This window comes from Hipposideros armiger, unplaced genomic scaffold (genome assembly GCF_001890085.2).
Source record: "Hipposideros armiger isolate ML-2016 unplaced genomic scaffold, ASM189008v1 scaffold_59, whole genome shotgun sequence".
Taxonomy (NCBI): domain Eukaryota; kingdom Metazoa; phylum Chordata; class Mammalia; order Chiroptera; family Hipposideridae; genus Hipposideros; species Hipposideros armiger.
Genome location: NW_017731409.1, coordinates 2,334,979 through 2,356,605, shown reverse-complemented (window position 1 = coordinate 2,356,605; position 21,627 = coordinate 2,334,979). Strand labels below are relative to the sequence as shown.

Here is a 21,627-nt window from a genome sequence, read left to right as displayed (position 1 = left end):
TAGATATAGCGCCCGAGTTCAAAAGTGGGAACAGAGCTCTGGTTAGTGAGAAGTGGCATATCTCTTCACAATACATGCAGGCAGGCATCTGGAAGGTTCCTTAACACTGGAAATGGCACATTTTCCCAACAAGTAGGTTGGAAAGTCCTTGCCCCACCGCCCCAAGCTCTTTTCCTTATTCTATCCAGAAAGCCTGACAGCTATGCCTTTTGTTAGCTAAGCAGAGCTTATTGATTTTATTAAGAGTTTCTCTCAATCCTACTCGACCAGTGTTTTAATCAATTCATGCCCAAGAGGATGAGGTGTAAGGGGCTTCCTGACAGTGGATAATTTTACAGTAGAAAATGACTTTTTAATCTTGGCTTCTTCTGTCCAGGTGGGATGACCCTCATCGAAAGTATTAGCGAGGGAATTTTATGAGGTTCAAAGGTCATACTTGGTTCTTTCAGGGTTGCTGTCAGCACTGGATCTTGTTGAAGTCAATCCTCAGTTGGCTGCTTCAGAGGAAGAAGCCAAGGCTACAGCTGGCCTGGCAGTGGATGTGATTGCTTCAAGTTTTGGTCAGACAAGGGAGGGAGGGCATCATGTCTATGACCAACTTCCTACTCCCAGTTCACCAGATGAATCAGAAAACGAAGAACGTGTAAGAATTTAGGAACTACTGTGTGCCGACACAGGTTCGTCACAATGGGCATTCCAGAGTTGTGGGCGTTTGAGGGGACAGATACTACACGGTCATCTGGGTCAATATTGCCTTAATGAGAATATCTGTGCATTCTCACAACTGTAAAGTTTCTGTTCCCTCTCCATTTTGGTGACCAATAATACTACTGTAAATGTACTTGGTTTTTTGTAGTTCACAGGGTATTACTATGCTGGAGTACTATGTAAATTTAAAGAAGTCATAAAGAGCATTTATTACCTTGGTATATCACACTGGTCTTGTTGCTGTTCCTTCACAGTTAAGTGGCTTTCCGTCGCCCCCCTCCTCCCATTGTGGCCACACAGTGAATCCTTCACCTGTTAGCTCACAGCAGCACGAGGCTTATTCCACTCTCTGACACCATTCATTCACAAAGGTCAAAGTTCTGGTCCGCAAACCCTTCCCTGCTGGAAGTTCAATGCTTGTGAAAGAATTTGTAGTAAACCAGGCCTCCCAGGATGGCGAGCTCCAGTAAGATGACGATGGAAAGCAGCAGCTTGTTGGTTATCACTCTACAAAGACAACAAAGTGAGTCGTCAGAAGGCTGGATAACCTTATTCCCATTCTTAATACTTAGAGGTTTGATTTGGGGCTGAGGCCAGATGCTGTGAGGCAGACTGGATTTGTTTGATCACATAGCCCCTGAGCAGTAAGTACACACAGGCCTACCTCGGAGAGCCTGCGCATCTGGTTCCAGATCACCGCCATAGAGCACGTACATGAAGTGATTTGTTTCCCAGTGCTTATAAAAGTTATGTTTACACTATACTATCACTAAACTATAGTCTATTAAGTATGCAATAGCATTATGTCTAAAAAAAAGTACATACATTAAGTAAATACTTTATTGCTAAAAAATGCTAACCATCACCTGAGCCTGTTAGAAAAATGGCACCGATAGAATTGTTTGACACAAACCTTCAATTTGTAAAAAATGCAGTATCTGCAAAGTGCAATAATACAAGGTTTACCCGTATAAGGTTCTTTATCTGGCCAGTGACAACTTGAAAGCTTCTCCAGCTGTAACTCAGAGAAAACACTATCTACCTCACAGAAATGTTCAAAACTGGGACAATATATACCAAAGGCTAGAAATGTTTTTTGATTTTAAAATGTCTTAAAATAGTTATTCTTATTTTAAAAGTAGCTTTTCTAGGAGGGTCTAGTTAGAGAAACAGTAGTAAATATAAAAAGTATACCACTTGAGAAATCAGGTTGAATCATATTTCAAATTATAGTGTCATTATCTAACCATATGGAGTGGCATCAGTTATATACTACAGCTGTGAGCATATGTTGCAAGAAGTTTTTGTGGCAGACCTCCAGTGTTGAAATCCAGCGCAGGAATGGGTCCTAAGTAGCCAGAAGCTGGGTAGTGCCTCTTACTCTCTCTTTCCCCATGAACCCAAATGGATATCTCTACAAAGTAATATAGGAGCTTCACAAAATTTACTGTCTTGCTAACACAAAGAAGAATCTCGGGTTCTCATGTTCACTCTGCATTGAAGGTTTCCCCCTACTCCACAAGGAACTGATCACTAGTGAGGAAAGTCTCCCTCTCCCGCTAGCCCCATGGCTTGGCTGTGGTTTTGGTTCATGCACACTCCCCACTCACCCCAGACAGCCTCAGTGGCAATACTTCCTTTTTGCCCCTGGGTTTTGTTGCTGTCAGCACTTATACCTCAAGGTTTTTTTTTAAAGTCAGCTTCCTGCTAACAAGACAGAATTCTCCTTGCCTCCCATGAAGGGGAAACAGAGCCCAAAACTAAGCAGTAGCAGGAAAGCAGTTTTCTAATCAAGTTTTCACAAATATATTTCAAGGAATATGAAGCTCTATTACTCCCACGTGCTGTCTTCTCTAAGAAATGTAAGCTGGGATTGAATGTGCTTCCAGGACGACTTTCCCACTGCTCCAAGTCAGAGCAGCAGATATACTTTCAACAAAAGACTTTGTTTTGGGATATTTAACTATACAAGACAATAGTCTTTATTTTTTCAGTTTTATTTGGACCTTTGCAAGTCACTGTTTAAAGCTTTGACATTTTTGGTTGAAAGACATTAGGGTTAACAAATTAATTTTGTTATTTTTAAAACTTACTTTCTGGACATTGACCGGAGAATCTTTCGACTTTTGCTTAAGTTTTCACCTGTGTTTACCAGCTGAGAAAAGAAAACAGCAATTATTTCCCCCTTCTTTTAAAAGTACATACTCTAGAATTTGAGACATTCCTGAACTGACAGCATTAAGGGGGTATATGTTTAAAAACTCCAAGAAATCAAACCAATTTAAATCATGGCCTCTGAGTATAAGCAGAAGAAACTGGAAAGACAAGGTACTTTAGTATTTGTCAAGTAGGCTTAGGAATTAGTATATCCTAAGGTTGCTGTGGGGGACTTCTGGGACCAAGCTAAGCCTTCACCTTGGCTATTCACAACAGAAAGGCTTCAAGTGTACTTTGCCAGTAACTGTGAAGCAACTTAAGATTTGAATTTCATCCGCCAAACTCCAGGAGTCTCTGAGTTACAGTTTGTTTTTGTAGGCTAGTGGATTTCTATTCTTGGGATATGGTTATTTTTTCGTTACCCCTTTAAGAGATACCTTCAAATTGAATTGTGAAAGGAATTAATCTTTTTTAAGCCTTTAAAAAAAAACAAAAAAACTTTTCTCTTTCGTTGCCTGTTACTAATCTAGATAGCTGGAGGATATTCAACAGATGCCATCTGCCATCTGTCCCCAATTCCCAGTGGCCTTAGTAAGTTGATCTCTCAGCTCATTCCTTGGCTTTTAAATTCGACCAATCCACCTGGTATTTGACAAGTCAAATACCACACAATCTGTAAGTTGCCTTCTCCATAGTTTACCTTGAATTCAGTACTTGATTGTGAATTTTCACTCAGGGAAGGAAACCATTCTGATTTAAGAATGGAAAACTGCAGCTATTAATATTAAGATGTATGAGAAAATCATCTCAAATCCCCACACTGAGTTAATGTTTTCCAATCCAAGTCTTGCCCATAGTATCTATTTTCCAGTTTGGGTCTGCCTCATGCTATTCAGAACACAGCATTCCACTAGCAAGTTATACTATTTTAAAAATTTCTGTGCAGGTGTATGGGAAAGAAGAAATGAGTTGTTTGTCAGAGCCACTTAGAGTGATAGTAAATTAGAGGTCTCAATATAGCTATCATTTGGCTATTTCTGTTTTCTTCCCACAATGATCCAGCTTATCTTAGGTAACAATAAAGAGTTATAGTCTAGGATTGAACCTCTATAAATTGTCAGTGGTACTATTTTATCACATGTGGAAAATGGTTTTGGCTGTAAATGACAGGAAAGCTAGGAACTTTTAAGTAGATGATGCTTTTATAAGAATAGCAGAATACTGCATTAGATGTATGAGAAATAAAAATCTCAGATTGGTAATATAGGAATTAATAAAAGAATGGAGTAGTGTGATCTTATGTTTGATAATCTTCAATAAATGCATTAATCGGGTTTCTTCAGTCTTTCTTTTTTCCCTTTCCAATGGCTTCTAAATCTTAGGGGTAAAATTAATCCCAAGGGGGAGATCTCAGCCATGCAAACTAAAAACTGAGGAAAAGCATTAAGAAACTAAAAGGTCATATGCGCTGGATTCAGAGCTGCTGTAACTTTTGGCTGTAGCAAGGCATTGGGGTTTAATGGACCCACCTACTTTTCCCACTCCTGCCCCTTTCCCTGTCTACCTGGACTTACTCTGTTCTTGGTACGTTCCAACTGCTCACGTTGCTCCCCCAGCTCTTCTATGATTTCTGAGCCAATCTGGTCAGTCTCTGTGGCAATCCGATGAGAACGCTCAATACTCTGGGTGGCCCGGTTCAGACTGTCAGTGCCTTGCAGAAGCAACGCCCTTTGAGACTGTAGCCGATTCTGACAGGAGTATGGAAGGAAAATGTTTGACTTCTTCCATTATAAATTCATTACCAGCACAATCCTTACAACCATTCTTATGTAAAAAGGCAGATAGTATGCAATAATTATTATCTTAAGACAACCAAAGATGCTAATGAACTATAAGATCCTGTTTAAGGTCGACTAAAAGCAGAACCTGGACTCCAATACCAGGATCACCTCACCTCCCTCTCCACAGCTTGTTACTTAAGTGAGGCAAGGCAAGAAGGATTGAAAACATCTGCATTTTCCTTGTGTTCGTAATGAATTAAAACTGGTTCATGTGCTTTCTGAACTAGCAACTTCTGAAAGGCAGTAGTCCAGATTTGGGGTGCAGGAGTACCTGAAAATGCATAAAGCCTGTAACTCTGATAGTGCAGCCAGCAAACCAACTAAAGTCTATAGCCCTAGCAACAGATTAATTTACCAAAGATTCCTACCATTGGTACTGAGGATTGAGGGACCATGATTAAGCTATTCATTTTCAGCACATATAGAAATCATTTAGAAGTCGGAAACACTGCCACATTCTGGAAAAGTCGCTACACTCTTGGTAAGCCAAAAAAGAATTTCACCAGGCTACACACACAAAACAAAAACTGAAGCCCTACTGGTGATTTGCTCTCAATGAAGGAGGTATGTGGGGCCCAAGTAAGGCGCCCGAGCTGCCCTACCTAAGTTCCCAAGTGCCTTAATTTTCTAAATTCCCACCAAAACATTACTCCACCTATAATACTAAGCACAGGAGGCATGAGGACAGAAGAAACCTTTGTCAGGCCAGAATTAACCACCAGTGACAGAGACGGGTGCAGCTCTAAGTTCTTAGTTAGTCAAAGCATGTGTGCACACACTAAAGAAGGGGCCTGTTACTGAGCAGGTGACGACCAGCACTAGACACCACCACCACGAAGCCAAAAGATGGGCTCCCAGATCAGAAGTAACAAGTCTTTTCACTTCCTATATGGCATACAGACCAACGGATGAGGAAACTAATGAAAGAGGTTGAAATAAACCCCAGTTACTTTAGCTTAAAAGCAGCAGGAATGAGGCTTTTTAAAAAAAATATAAGATGGGGATTTTCAACTATCTGCATTAAGACAGAAAAGGAAAAGACAGTAAGATCACATAAATCAACCCCAAATTTGCAACAATAATGCTATGGAAGGTGGTTATGTATATATACATTGTTTTTACAATTTCTGAAAACTAATAATTTTAAAGCAAAATTATTCTTTGGACTTATCTTCCCTTTTTGTTTTCGAGTTTTCTTTTGAGTATAAACGACCAAAGTCACTTTACACCTCTCATCTCACTTAACAAACTCCACCTGCCTGCCTTTTCCCAGGCTTCCTTCACAAGTGAATTTTGAGACTTTTACGTCATTCTCAAATACTCTACTTTTGACATCAGCAATGTCAGGCCAGTATCATCTGAATGTCTCTTTAAACTATCATCAGGATACATCGTGAAATTGTACCATCAGCCTTTCTCCATACGTGCATCCTGTACTTCCATTTCTCTCCCATACTACTTGCCAGGCCATTTTCTACTTTGTACCATGGAACATAACCCCAAATGCAACGCATTAAATTTAATCTTTGTGAAGCTTTATTCCTTTAACTATCTAGCTTCTCTAGATAGTTTCAGAATAAAGATTTTCGATCTAGTTCAATTTTTAAAATCAGAATACTGGAGGTTAGACAGGTAGCCTGGCTCACTTTCCATTACAACAGAGGGAGCCATTAGCCCCTTCTTAAGAAGCATCCTGCCTTCTCTACTGTATCTGGGCTGTTGGGCCATCTTGATATAAATGTAAAGGAAAGCTTGGGTACTTTTGTAACAATACTCTGATAAATTATAAACCTAACAGAATTTTTTTGGGTAAATATGAGGAAGAAACTGGATCTATGGGTCAGAATACAGAGTCCAGATATAATAAGAATAGGTAACACTTGTATATCACCACTACATACACAGCACTGGTTTATAAATAAAGGATACAAAGAAATGTAAATAAGTATATGGTTTGGAAAGATCTGCATTAAATACAGTAGCGGTAAGGGGAGAAGGGGAATTGCATTCAGGATAGAAGATGAGGCGGGAAAAATGAGTCTAGTTTACACTGCAACATGAACTGTACTCTACAATATGGTTAATTCTTGTACCACAGGCCCTTAAGGGAAAAATCCAGCCGAAGCTTACCATATGCTCATTCTCTACAGTGTATGTACCGTATTTCATATCTCCTCGTCCCCCAGGTGTGGCTGTCAAAGGTGTGCTTCTCACTTCCCGGTGGAGCTTGGCGAGGTCCTTCCGGTAGGTTCGAAGCTTAGACATCATAGGGTTACGGAAAGATAGGGGTGCATAACGTAGTTCCTCTTCCATTTCTGCCAGCTAGGAAGGCAGAAAAGTGAGTAGACAGCCTGGTTCTTTTCTGTCTCATCTGGGCATGTGCCTAGTTTGGACTAATCAAACCACAGACAACCCCAAATAAATACTCAGCCATATGCTCCCCAAGGGCAGGGGCCACATGTGACACGTTCATTACTCTGAGCGTCTATACAGTGCCCACCAAGCACAGAACAGGCATTCAAAAATTATGTGTTGAATGAGTGGAAAAAACGAACAAGCACCTTACAGCTTATTAAACATTTTTATATGCATTCTCATTTAATCCTCATAATAAATCAATAAGGTAGGTAATACTATTTCTATTTTATATATAAGACTTTAAGAAACCTCAAGGTGATACAATAAAAGAAGTCAGGATTCAAAATCTTCAAATTCTCCTTTTTGGTATACCAAGTTCTTAGTGTGTTATGGTTCAAAAGCTGTCAAGCACTCTGAGGTCTACTGTACTAAAAATGATAGGAGTCTATCATCAAGGTTATTCCCTTCCTCTTCCTCTCTGAAAATCTGCTTGTCTCCACGTCAGAGATAACCACGAGTCCAAATCAGATTTCCATTTTTCTGGGATAAGTAAAATATAAAACCTAGACATGTTCGCAAGCGGCCATAAATTATTTTCATCTGCCTAGGATGGCCAGAGTATTGGTTGATTTTGCTAAGGTCAAAGAAAAAGTAAACACCAAATGAATAAATTGGTATTAGCTAAAAGATTTTTTAAATGCTACCAGTATGTTAACCAAAAAAGAAGAAAGGCTTTGTAACAGGCATCATGGATATGCCCAGCTGTACACAGGAATTAAGAAGTTCCCATTATGGAGATGGTTTCCACAGTCTGGTGGCCTGATCCTTCTTAAAATGATGTATAACAGAGAAAAGGATGCAGACAAGCTTAACTTCTCGGGACTTCACTGGGATAGGGAAGTTGTTTTTCAACATGCAAAAAGATATTCTCTGGTTTAGAAAGAATTTTTCTTCTCAGTCTACCCTGGGGTAGCAAACACTAGGGACAACTATTTCTGCAGAGTACTACCAGGGTCCTGGGTTTTGGCCCTAATCTCCTCAATGGGTTTGCTGGAGCTAGAGCATAATGGAGACAGGACTCTTCTAACAGGCTTGTCTTTTTAAAGCCAAGATTAAGCAAAGTTTGTTTTTTTAAAGCCAAGATTAAAAGAGAAGCAGTTGGTAAACTACTCAGCAACCAGGCCCACTTCTGACAGCTTTGGGTCCTGATCGGCAACTCATCTGTCCATGCGTGTCTTGCCTAAGGTATCAAATCCAGCCATGCTGTCTTTTAAAACAGAAGGGAATGTGGCTGGAACCACCTCTGAGCTCCATTTTCTGTGACAGTAAGTTTAACAAAGAAGACAATAATGGCCAGCTTTTAAAATGAGATTTTAAAAGACCACCAAGGTAAAGGTTATGAGAATGTCCTTATGACTCACATCAGGAATGTTTTATCAAGATCTCATTTCAGGAGAGTCTTTGAGTTTACCCATTTGTATTTGTTACCCCCCAAACCCACCCCCATCAAATGGCCTCATTTAGTAAGAAATAATCAAAATCAGGATCACTAGGCAGGAAAGGTTAATCTGTGATCAGGTCATAAGCATGACTTTTGGAAAAGATGAACACCAGGTAGAAGAAGAAATAAGGACTCGCTCCCTGTTCTCACCGTTTCATTTGCTTCCTGTTGCTTTTCATCAAAATCTCTGATCAGCTTCTTCTTCTCTTCTGGAAAAGACAGACAGGTTTCAAACCAGTCCTGCTTCCATACATTTGTAGAGGCCCTTCCCTTTGCTTAGAATAAAGTCCCCACTCCTCTCCTGTTGGGGGTAGAAGTACTTAATCGCTCCAAAAGGCACTCAGAAATGGGAACTTCTTATCACAATGACTGGGGAAAGGGGAGCAGGAGGGGATTACTATTGGCATACCCAGGGAACAAGAATATCCATGCAAGACAGTCCTGCACAACAGTTCTCTGGCCCCAAATGCCAATAGTGTACCTACTAAGAACACTACAAGTCTAAGTTAATCATTGTCAACAGCTGCCTCCATTTTAACAGAGGGACCAGGCACACTTTTATGAATAAGAATGTTTAACAATACTGGTTCTCTGAAATCCTTGTCCCCACTTTCACCCACACTATGAATCGCTTCTTTTTTTTTAACCCTTACACACTGCTTTTTTGCAAAACAAATTCAAACCCATCTACTCTGCTTGTTGGGGAGGATGGCACATGTTCCTCGGCCATACCCACTCACTGGCAGTGGCATGGGAAAGGATGCAAATACCACTGACTCACACGGTAAGAAAACCATTCCCTTTCAATTCTCTTTCAATCCTTCGCAACATGTCATTTTGGTGCTAGTGTGTCTTTAATACCCAAAAATTACTACTCTCCCCTTTTAACAAAAACAGAAGAGGCTTCAACTTCAAAGCCATTAACATCTAACTAAAACAGCATTGTTTTGCCTTTCCTGTATTTTTTCTGATCATTTAGATAGGTTCTACAGATTTTTCATATAAAGTAGGATATAAAACCTTTTTAAATAAATTCATGTATTAAATAACTGTATTTTACATGAAATAAGTTGATGTAAAGAAAATGATTAAGTAATAGTAAAAATGGTACTTGGACATAGCAAAAATAATGAAGGGAGTAATGGCACGCTGTCACCTAGTAAACATTTACACGGGGGAGAGCTCCTGGTGAGTAAAGGGGTTTAGATTCTGGTCCTAGCTTTGGGCTTGACTCAACATGTAAGCTTGGATAATTCTCTTCATCTTTTGACTTGACCTCCTTCCTCGGCTATAAAGTGAGGAGGCAGGTCATCCTTTCATACCTAAAAGCAAAAATAGCCCTATTGATGAGGAACTTGATTTTTTAAAATGTATACATTCAAATGAATGTTTACCCTGGAAATCTACACAGAATCCTCTTATTACCATGTAGTTACCATTGCTTACAATATTTTTTGAACTCATCTTTTGGAATTACCTTCACAATCTGAAGATACAGTCTTTTTAAAATTGTGGTAAAACATATTGGGTTGTCGGAAAAGTCATGACACATTTTTGCAGCGAAAAAAATAGAAAAAATACGTCACGACTTTTCCAACAACCATATATATATATATATATATATGTATATATATATATACATATATATATACATACATATATATATATGTATATATATATAAATAAATAAAATTTACCATTTTTAAGTATACAGTTAAATGGCATTAAGTACATTCACACTGTTGTACCACCATCGTCACTCTGTCTCCGAAACCTTTCATCGCCCCAAACACAAACTCCAGATTCATTAAATACTAACTCCCATCTCCCTCTCCCCGCAGACTCCTGTAATCACCCTTCTACTTTCTGTGTCTGTGAATTTGACTACTCCAGGCACCTCATATAAGCAGAATCATATATTTGTCTTTTTGTGTCTGGCTCAGTTCACTTAGCATGTCTTCAAGGTTCACTCATGTTGTAGCATTGGGGACATGGTCTTTTTCAATTAAAAAAAATTTTTTTTATTATTAGTTTCAGGAGAAGATATGGTCTCTTAAAGCTATGTATTTTTCATTCAACATGACTCGTAAATACAAGCCAGCACTTCCATCAACTGAAGAAAGAGCAATCTTTTCTAATGCCAAAGAAAACAGCTGAGTTGGGCTAATGGAGGGATGGCATGTGGGTACTCAATATGCTGCCCCAAAATTTTCTTGGATAATTTTATTTATCCTGATTTCATCTTAAGCCTTGACTTTCAAACCTAATCCCATCTATATAAGATATAATACCACTATTGTGCTTTACATTGATTTACATTATGTTAATCATAAAAGCACTTAGTGCCTCAGTTGTCTGCTGCTTTTTAAGTGATTATAAATCATTTTGGGTGTGTACATTCTACATTCTCAACCTGAGATCAAGCTCCTCCAGAACAGGGAAATTTACTTTTTCTTTTATAGGTCCCACAGCTTCTAGAACTTTAAACCTGACAATACTCCTTTTACTATGCCTCATTCATCGTCTTGTGACATTCCCTTCATGTACACAAGGCACTCCAGGTGAACTATTTCTTACTCCACACGGCTCACAAAACTGAGGGTTTAAAAAACAAACACAGAAGAAAGTTCAGCCGTGGCAAATGCATCTTGACCACCCTGATGTAACTGAAATAAGCACCAGCCTGCTTGGGCTGTGTTTTCAGCCACCAGCAGTGAAGTATTATCTGCAATCAAGAATGGCTACTCCCACGAAATATATTATTTTGTAATAAGCTGTCGTAACAGTGCTGAGTGTCACCACTCCTCTGTACAGGCCCACCTCCGAGCTCAAGCACACTCACTCCTGACCCAAGCCAGGCAGCATGCAGAAGTCGGCCTGTATGAAAGGGCAACCCCTTCTCAGCTCCCATTTCTCTACAACTCTGGTAGTCATAAAGTCTCCCCATACTCTTCCTTTGTTAAAGGATATGAAAATCTGCATTCTTAAGAGGCAAATTCTAGAATGATTCAAAGAAAGGGCCACATAAAAATAAGAGTGGGAGGAAAAGAGGTAGCCCAAGAATCATGACCCTTTCACTCACTTCCCTGCATCGTTCTGTTATTCTCAGCCTTTTTGGAGTTGTAATACTCTACCTGATTTCATAAGACACATTCTCCTAGGAGTGTTCTGCAGCTTACGTGCTTTTAAAAGAAATATATACCCTATGAAAACAATTTGAAGAACGTCACCACATTATGAAATCCTTAATACATTAAAAAAGGGGAAAAAAGCCTTTGAAATCATCCCTTCTGAGGAAGCCAGGGAGGCAGATATTTAAAAGTTCAAAAGAGGTTGAACCCTACCCAACTAGAGATATCAGTAGCTGCATCTTTATACTTTAGTCACAGAGGTGTGGAACCAATGAATGTTGGCGCTGAGATGGACCCCAGCGATCATCCAGTCTAAACTCATTTTACAGTTGAGGAAATTAGAGTCTGGAGAAAATGCCTTCCCCAAGGTCATAGGAGGAGTAAATGCATGGCAGCACTAGTTTTAGAATGCAGGTCTGACTTCCAATCCAGTGCTTCTGTACACTATAGCGCTCAGGGGCATTTTTGTGCTCCCAGGGTATAGCCTTTAGCAACAGGTAGTATCTGTTCAGACCTATTAATATTTGAGTTAGAATTAATGCTATAATTAACTACAAAAAAGTGGGTCTGCATACTGGGTAGAATGGGCACCAGAAACAAGAGTAAGCCACTCCAAACAACACTATCCCCCACCCACCTGCCTTCCCAAACCGGTCACATGTGAGTGACTCACCCTGAGACTGAGGGTTTGGTAAACTGGGTGGATGGCAGCACCAAAATGAAAGCAGTCAGCTTGCCACGACAGAGCTAGAAGGAACCTACCTTAATGGTCAACAAGATGACAGCCTCTCTTCCTGCAGGTTTGTATTACCAGCTCAGGAATAACTAACCTTGGCCTGTTAGAGCTGTGGAAATAACTTTGGTTTCACCAGGATTTTTAAAATATGTGGCTATTTTGCTGTTGACATCCCAGTGTGGCATTTCTAGGACCTACATTCCCTATTTTCCGGCCACAGTAGTTTACCAGATCTCATACCATATAATAGGTAAAAGCTCAGATCCCTCTAAGCCTGTTTCCTCATCTGTAAATAGGAAATATAACAGTACTGACTTGACTTCGTAGGGTTGTCTGGAAGGGTTAAAACAAGCAATAAACATAACAAGCACTTGGCAAATGCCAGGTATATTAAAGGTTCAATAAATAGGAACTACCATTGTTTTTAAAAAATAAGCCCTTAGGTAGGAAAAACTAAGATTCACCAAAAAATATGAAGTGTTGGAAAAATTAAAATTCTGCCGTCATTGAGTAATTGGTTTTTACCAACCTGCTGCATAGGGTCCTCCACAGTGATTATTTTCTGGTTCCCAAAATAATGAGATCTCATGTACAGATATTGAAACTTAAATGAATAAAAATGGAAAACTTTCAATAATTTTATAACACTCATTAAAACATGTGAAGAGATGCCTTCAGGTGCTACAAAACCAAAGCTAAAATCATAACTATAGGCACTTAGAAGTGTTACTGGGATAAGAAGTTACAGCAATCTGAGGTATTTGGAGAAACCTTTTCAGATGCTGCAAAACTAACACTAGAAATTATGACTGTAAGTGCTTAATGTAATATTAAGTGGATTAATTATCAATATGCTAATGGATTGTCACTGCCATACAAACTTCCTAAAATAGTACACGTTGCATCTGTTAGCTATCCTTTGTTTTAATAGGAGTATATATCTATTTTAAAAGTGATAAAAATGTGGAAAACATGGTAGAACAGAAATAAAATCACTCCTTTCAACACCCGACTGATTGAAATACATTATCAATATTTTCTTCCCAACAATCCACAGTATTTATACAATCATTCAACAAATATTTATGAAGCACCTAGCTCTAGGTGCTTAGGATACATAATAAACAAATCAGACAAAATATCGAGTTTATGATAGAAGAGGAGGGAACACTTCCAAACTTTTATGAGGTCAGCATTATACTGATACCAAAACCAGACAAGGACACCACAAGAAAAGGAAATTACAGGCCAATATCCCTGGATGAACACAGATACAAAAATCCTCAACAAAATATTAGCAAACTGAAATCAACAACACATTAAAAGGATCACACACCATGATCAAGTGGGATTTATTCCAGAGAAGCAAGAATGGTTCAACATCTGCAAATCAATTAGTGTAGTACACATCAACAAAATGAAGGATAAAAATCTCATGATCATTTCAATAGACAGAAAAAGCATTTGACAAAATTAAACATTCATTTATGATAAAAATTTTTAACCAAGTAAATATAGAGGGAACGTATCTCAACATAATAAAGGCCACATATGACAAGCCCATAGTTAAAATCATGCTCAATGGTGAAAAGCTTTCAGGAACAAGATCAGGAACACGATACGGATGCCCACTCTCACCACCCATTTGATATTTGGTGACTAGAAGTGAAGTGTTCTGTGTGAGGAATGAAGGACACACAAGAAAAGAAACACACCAGAGGAAGGACTGGGTTTTTCCCTGTACAGGAGAGAAAGACATAAGAGGGGGAAAGACTGGGTTTTCCTAATACGTACATTTCCCCATTGTATGTTCTTGGCTTCTTGGTCATAAATTAATTGACCACATATGTGTGGGTTCATTTCTGGGCTCTCTATTCTGTTCCACTGGTCTTTGAGTCTGTTTTTATGCCAGTACCATACTGTTTAGATTACTACTTTTGTAATATAGTTTGAAGTCAGGAAGTGTGGTGACTCCAGCTTTGCCTTTCTCAAAATTTCTTTGGCTAATCACGATCTTTGGGGGTTCCATACAAATTTTTGGATTGTTTGTTCTATTTCTAGATCATGACCAATTATTAACTCCATTTCCAGCCCCTCTACCCTGTCTAGAGAACTGGTGAGCTGGGCTAAAAATCCAAGCTTCTAATCATGGGTTGGTCTTTCTGGTGACCATCCCCTATCCAGGAGCCACCTAGGAGCTCACCCAGAATTGCCAAAAGATACTCCCAGTGCTCTTATCACTTAGGAATTTACAAGGGTTTTAGGAGCCCTGTGTCAGGGACAGGGTCAAAGACCAAATATTAGAACAAGAGATGCTCCTAGTATTGTTATCATTTAGGAAATTACAAGGGTTTTAGGAGCCCTGTGCCAGGAACTGGGGCAGAGACCAATATATTCTATTATCCCACAGGAAAGGAAAGTCTCTTCAATAAATGGTGTTGGGAAATCTTGACAGCCATATGCAAAAGATGAAACTGGATCACTAACACAACACACAAAAATTAATTCAAAATGGATTAAAGATTTGAACATAAGACCTGAAACCATAAACTGCTAGAAACTCCTAGAAGAAAACAAGTCTTGACATCAGACCTGGCAAAGGTTTTTGGGTTAGACACCAAAAATAAAGGCAACAAAAGCAAAAATTAACAAACTAAAAAGCTTCTGCACACAGAAGAAACCAAAAACAAAATGAAAAGACAACTTACCAAATCAAGAGAAAATACTTGCAAATCATATATCTGATAAGGGATTAATATAAAAAAATATAAAAAAATTCATACAACTCAATAGCAAAAAACCAAACAATCAATTAAAAAATGGGCAGAGAATCTGAATAGACATTGTCCCAAAGAAGATATACAGATGGCCAATAGACACACGAAAAGATGCTCAACATCACTAATCATCAGGGAAATGCAAATCAAAACCACAATGAGATATCACCTTACACCTGTTGGCTATCACCAAAAAGACAAATAAATGTTGGTTGGCAAGGATATGAAGAAAATATGGAGTGTATGTTCTAGCTCCGAGACTTTCAAATTTGACAGCATCAGAAATCCCCTGGAGGGCTGTTAAAACAGTTAATAATTAATGACTGGGTGGGATGCAAGAATCTGCATTTCTAACAAGTTCCCAGATGATGCTGGTTCAGGGACCACACTTTGAAAACCACTGTGGTAGTGAAAGGAAGACAAATAATATATTATAATATTTACATCATAAATATGTAAAGTCTCTAGTATGTTATAACATAGGTGTTCTAGAAAAAATGGGAAAGTAGAGCAAAGTAAGAATAGTTGTATACAGAGCCAGTATTCTCATGTTTTCTTTAAAGTATCCAATTTCCCATATAATAGTAACAATAGCTAATTGCTCTTACTATTGTCAGGCAGTATTTGAAGGGTTTTACATATATTAACTCATTTAATTCTCATAAAACCCCTATGAAGTAAACACTACTATGATTTATCCCCATTTTGCAGGGGAAACTAGTTTGGGTAAAGTAAGGTGTCCAAGGTCACACAGCTACTAAGAGGTGGATCTAAGATTTGAACCTAGGCAGTCTGGCTCTAGAATCCTTGCTGTTATATATTATACTATTCTGCCTCTCAATTCACATGGTATCTTCTCCATAAAGACTGTTTTTAATGGTAGGAGAAGAAATATCTTGTCAGGCTAGAATGGACATACATTATGCTCTCTATTCTATAAACACCATTGATGTTCTCATTTACAACCTAAACAAGCCGGCTTCTACTCTTATGTTTATTTACGTTCTTCATTCATTCAATTGACCAAGTGAGAAAATGCAGACACCCTTGAATCTTTTCCCCAGGTCCAATCAGTCTGGTTAATTTCTGCTCGGAATCACCCTTGGATTTAGGACTCTCTAGCTTCCCGTGTTACTTAAACAACTGCCATAAAGGCTCCTAACATGGTCCTGTGTCCAGATTCTTGTGCCTCTCCTTTGTCCTCTACTCAGCCATGAGCATGCTCCTTCTAAGATAAAGACCATATTAGTCAGACACTTAAAAGCCTTAACTGATTGTCCATCTCAAGTATAACCGTCTTACTGTGACACTTGGGTCCCTTCAAGATCTGGCTGTGTCTCACTTCCCTCATCTACTAATATTTTCCCACACATATCCTAAGCTCCAGTCATAGTTATGAGTATTCAAAATTTTATTCCTTTGTTGCCTCTTCCCAGTTCCCCTTTGTCGGGCAAACTCCAATTCAACCGCTTCCACTCAGTTCGGAGTTCTTTCTGCAAAGCTTCCCTCTCGCTCCCCCACACCCAAGTTGTTAGACTTTTTTTAGGTCTCTTATTTTGGGACTCATCACACACTTTGTTGTAAATTTGCTCCCATTTAAGGCAAGAACTCTTGGAATTCCTCCGGGCCCAGGAGATTGAATGATACATAATAATTCTCAATGTTTATTGAAAAATGACTGAATTCAATTACAATGCATAAGCTAAATGCAAGGGCTGTGTTATGGGTATTATTCAGTGCCTAATAATTCATGATGAAAATTAAAGCTCTGGAAAGCTCATGAAGTAGTCCTAGAACTAAAAAAAGGTGGTGAGGCCCAGTGTGTTTGCTTAAATTCAATTTATTCCACAAACATTTATTGAGCAGGTGAACAAGGTAGTAAGGAGACTGCAAGTTGATGAAATTTTTATTATAACCTGGAGATACGTGTATATTGTATCCACTTACCCACTGACTAACTAAGTTTGTTGCCAGCAGCTTGTGCTAAGAGTATTTGTGCTTGGGTAGAAATTCATAGTTTTGATTGTCCTCTTTGCAGAAATGAGAAAAAGGTTAGGTAGGTGACAAAGGTGAACATAACTAACTCAGTGCTCTATTTTTTCAGACAGAATGCATTATTTAGCCTTACAGAAATGGATATTGAAAAATTTAATTCAGCACCAGGTTGAAAAAAACAGTATTTTTCAACCATGTAAATCAGATCACATCACTCTCCTGCTCGATATGTTTTAACTGCATCCCATCTCATTCAGAAAAAGATGCAAATCTCTCACCACGGTCTACAAGACCCCACGCGACCAGGCCTGCCCACCTCTTTCCAGCCTCATCTTCTACCACTACCTCCTTTGTTCATTCCACCTCCAACACACTGGCTTTCTTGCTCTTCCTAGAACATACCAAGCTCATTTGGGCTTAAGGACCTTTGCAAGAGCTATTCCGTCCTTTTGACACTCACTTCTCCCAGATTTTTGCATGGTTTACTCCCTTACTTCATTCAAGTCTTTGCTCAAAAGACATCTTTTCAAAGAGGCCTTTCACAGCCACCCTATTTAAAATCAGAGCGCCCGCCTCCCTCTGCTCCTTTGCCCTGCTTTATTTTCCTGCACAGGCATACCTTTGAGGTACTGCGGACTGGGTTCCAGACCACCGCAACAAAGCGAGTATCATAATTAAGTGAGTCGTAATCTTTTTGCAGGTAGAGGGTCTTGCCTTCAATTTGTAAAAAACGCAACATCTGTGAAGCACAATAAAGTGAAGCGCAATGAAACGAGACATGCCTGTGTGGTCCTTAACACCACCTCTTACTATTTATATAGTATCATCAGTCCACTAAAAAGGGGGTTTGTAAGTCTTTTCAATATTTTAAAAAGTAATTTGCAATATTAACAACATCAGGGCAGTGCCTGACACACAGTAACCTCTCCCAATAAATACATGTTAAACAAACCTATCTATTTCATTCTCCAGTCATTCAAGTCATATGACCTTGGGTAACTCACAGAGCTAATACTCAAGCACTGACCCTTAAGTGAAAACAATAAAGTCTTATCCAGCCTTGCCACCAAGATCTAGTTCGTTCTGAGGCAAAGAACTATGCTTCCTATGGTTTTAACTGGACAACTCTAGCTACTCCAGACAAAGCCTGCAGCAACCTGAACTTAGAAATCAAGGGGCAGGAAACAGTCTAAGCAGAAAGTTCATACGAGGACCACACCTAAACGCCACAATCCTGATTTTAAAGACCAACCTCTCAAAACTGATATTTACCAACCCCAAAAGTTATGATTCCTTTGGGTTCTTAACCCTTTTAGTGCTACGGATCCTTTGCCAGTCTGGTGAAAACTACGGACCTCATTTGAGAACAATCTTTTAAATGCATAAAACAAAATACTGCTACAAAAGCATCCAATTCTACTGAAATACTGGACCGCAGACTTCAAGTCTCCTATGCTCTTCCTGCCAAAGTGAAAGTAAGACGAGAAAAATGTGAAGGCTATATAGGAGGCTCAAGAATTCCAAGGAAACGACACTCCAAGGTCCATCCCTGAGCACCCTATGCGGCAGCAGGGAGATCCTGGGCGCCGGCACCCAGCCAACTTTAGGGGGCATGTTTGAGAAGAAGGAGCGGAAAGAAGAGGGCCCGGGTCTGGAAGAAGGGTGGGAGTTTTTCTTCCCTGAGCGCGCGGGGCCGAGTTCCCCACGGCTCGGCCCGCCCCCGCCGCACCTGTCCCTGCAGTCCCCAGGAGCCGCTCCGGCACCCCTCGTAGGTATTCATGGAGGCCGCGGAAGATCTCATGTAGTTTCTCGAAATGCTCGGAGGAAGCGGCGGAGGTAGCCATGGCGCAGGTCGCGCTCTAGCAGCGGCCGCCGAGGTTCTGGGCCCGGGGCCCGCTCCAACCCCGGCGGTCAGCCACCCAACCCCGCAGGCATCACAGCGACCACCGCCACCGCCGCCCTGGACGAGGCGCTTCCGGGGCTGCGGCGGGGTCCTCCAGAGCCGGAGTGCCCACCCCCTTCATGTCGTCACTGAGGGAGCTCCGGGCGCGAAAGCCTGATGGAAAATCGACAGGGCTGCGTTGCCGGGGCGACTCCTATGGGACCGGCGGCGCGCCGCAGTGAGCGGCAGTCCCAGAGTCCCGGAATTACCAACTCCATGGCTGGGGAGTGCGCCACAGAGGAAAGGACTGTGGGGAGCCGCGGCACCGGCAGCGCGGCCACCTCTCTCTAGGGCCCCGCCTTCTGGCGTCGGGCTGACGCTACAGTGCATGCCGGGGGCTGTAGTTCGGCGGGGAAAGCGCTCCGACTCACAGGTCAAGCCTTGCGGGGGTCGGTGGTTCCGCCAGCGCCGTTGCAGCCTAGGGTGAAGCTGACAGGCAGTGGTTTGGTATCAGTATGCGCCCGGACGTCATCTTCACTGTCATCGCACTGCTTGGCCACCCTGACTTCCTTAGTTCACGACCTGTTAGCTTTCAGCCTCGAAAGGTAGCGGGACCCGGACCCTGCTTGTCCTCGAGCGGTAAAGCACTTTTCCTGGAGAGGTCAAGTGACCAAGGGTCACATTATTTTAGAAGTCGTATCCCGGCAGTGTGATCCCCAATATACACACTCAGCCTCTAGCAGCCGCCCTGGCCTTAGTGCAGTCCTTCACTCAGCAGGTGTTTAATGTTAAGCGTAGTCAGTGTGCAGGGGTCTGGCATAAGTTGGTAAATAAAAGATTCACTCTTTGCGCTTGAGTAGTTTATAATGTGGTGAGCAAGGCGGACCCGGCTTCAGGTCTCCTTCCCACTAAGTGTAATGTGTTAGCAATGTCCTTTCCTGCACTCCATGGTTTTCATGATTCCTATTTTTACTGATTTCATGGTTTGCCGCCTAAGGACCCCGCTCTGAAGTGTTTGCTGTGGCAGCCCAATATCTTAAAACTGCCCACACAGGCTAAAAGATATGTTGACTGTTCAGGAGGAAACGATTTGGTGATTTATATTCCCTGGACCCTTATTTTTATTAGATTGGGTTCACTGACCATTGATTGATTCAACAAATTTTTGTTGAGCTCCTTATATCCATTAAGCATAGATAGCAAAGTCTGAGAGTGTTAGTGGCAATGTACTGTGAAGTCCCATAACAGTTATAATAGATACAAAAAGGAGAGATAAATATCCTGGGATTGAAAAAATGATCTTTGAACAGCATCATAAAAGTAGAAAATGGGTGAATGAATAACCAAATTATCACACAACTGAAGTTAATGGCATTTCAGTTGAGACTATAGGACAAATTATCCTCAGAATGAGAAATGATTGCATAACCATAATAATGAAGTGTTTTCTCTTGACTATAATTAAACTTTCATTTAATTGTTTCTGTTGACTCTAAACTTTCCTTTAATTCTTAGTTTTTATTCTGGTAAATAAAAACATGATAAGGAATCAAAATTTTTTATTTGTCATTGACAGGTCAATATAAATTAAAATATTAATTCGGTTATTGTACTGTACTATTATCAAAAGTTTTCCAATTTTTCCATAAAATGACTTTCTGAATATATAGTTTAATGATCAAAACAAGTTCAACAAAAGATTATTAATTTACAAATATAAAAGAGTGTGGTCCTATATAACTCTTTTCCCCACCAAGTAAATATATAATTATCAGTCCGAGAAAATCACAATCTATTAGAATAACATACTCTAAACAAGTGATGGAAACACTACCATTCCTCAGACTTCCTTTGGGAGCATTACTTTTTTTTTTTAGCTGAGCCATCCTGCCACCTGTTGGCAGCTCAGGGGCTGCTCAGCTCGGGGTGGGACTCGAACCGCTGTTGCTCAGAGCTCAAACTCTTGAGCAAGCTCTTAACCAACTGAGCCACTCGGCCAGCCCTGGGAGCATTACTTTTGATAAAAGCTCTCGAAATAAAATGTTTTTTTTTTGTTTTTTTTTTTTAGTAAATAGACATTTTAATCTTGTCAAGATAAGGAAATGTCTTGAAAGATTATTAAATTGACTGTTTACTACCAATCAATCCTTAAGATAATTTTGCTGAATAAAGAATTGAGGTATTTTTGTTTGTTTTGGGGTTTTTTCCTACCATATTAGTTAACTGGTGCTTGTTAAGATAGTGCCTTAGCAGTCTTGGTAAGTCAGCTGCTCTGCTCACCCTTAATTCTTCCATAGCTGGATATTACCATCTTTAGTTGTTTTTTTATTAGTTTGGTTTTTTTAAATCCTTAACTAGTCCCTTCATAGCATGCATTATCTTCCAAAGGCTTATTCTCTTTTCTGAACTTCTCTTCTGCTTCTTAGTGGGTAGTTAACATATAGAGAGTTGGCTACTCCTGCAGCTCTACCCATTTGTATCAGAGACTGGATGACACTGGTTTGCTCCAACTCTGATCATTTACCTGCACCAGGGTCCAGT

General features: G+C 40.1%; 2 protein-coding genes across 3 annotated transcripts in view; one reads left to right on the top strand and one right to left on the bottom strand.

The window, feature by feature from the left end:
- ARG2 (arginase 2) overlaps positions 1-934 on the top strand; it is a 31,722-nt gene extending 30,788 nt beyond the window's left edge. The window contains exon 8 of one of the 2 annotated variants that reach the window (XM_019641336.1): positions 450-934. In XM_019641336.1, the coding sequence (XP_019496881.1) occupies positions 450-655 (206 nt within the window). In that variant the 3' untranslated portion in view covers positions 656-934. The remainder of the gene's footprint in view (positions 1-449) is intronic. The other variant, XM_019641335.1, reaches the window with a different exon arrangement.
- VTI1B (vesicle transport through interaction with t-SNAREs 1B) lies at positions 889-19,387 on the bottom strand. Its single transcript, XM_019641337.1, has 6 exons — positions 18,934-19,387; positions 8,716-8,774; positions 6,837-7,028; positions 4,440-4,613; positions 2,802-2,863; positions 889-1,215 (listed from the first exon to the last, which is right to left on the bottom strand). The coding sequence occupies exons 1-6, from the start codon at positions 19,046-19,048 to the stop codon at positions 1,119-1,121; spliced, it is 699 nt and encodes a 232-aa protein (XP_019496882.1). The 5' UTR covers positions 19,049-19,387; the 3' UTR covers positions 889-1,118.
- Positions 19,388-21,627: the final 2,240 nt, after the last annotated feature.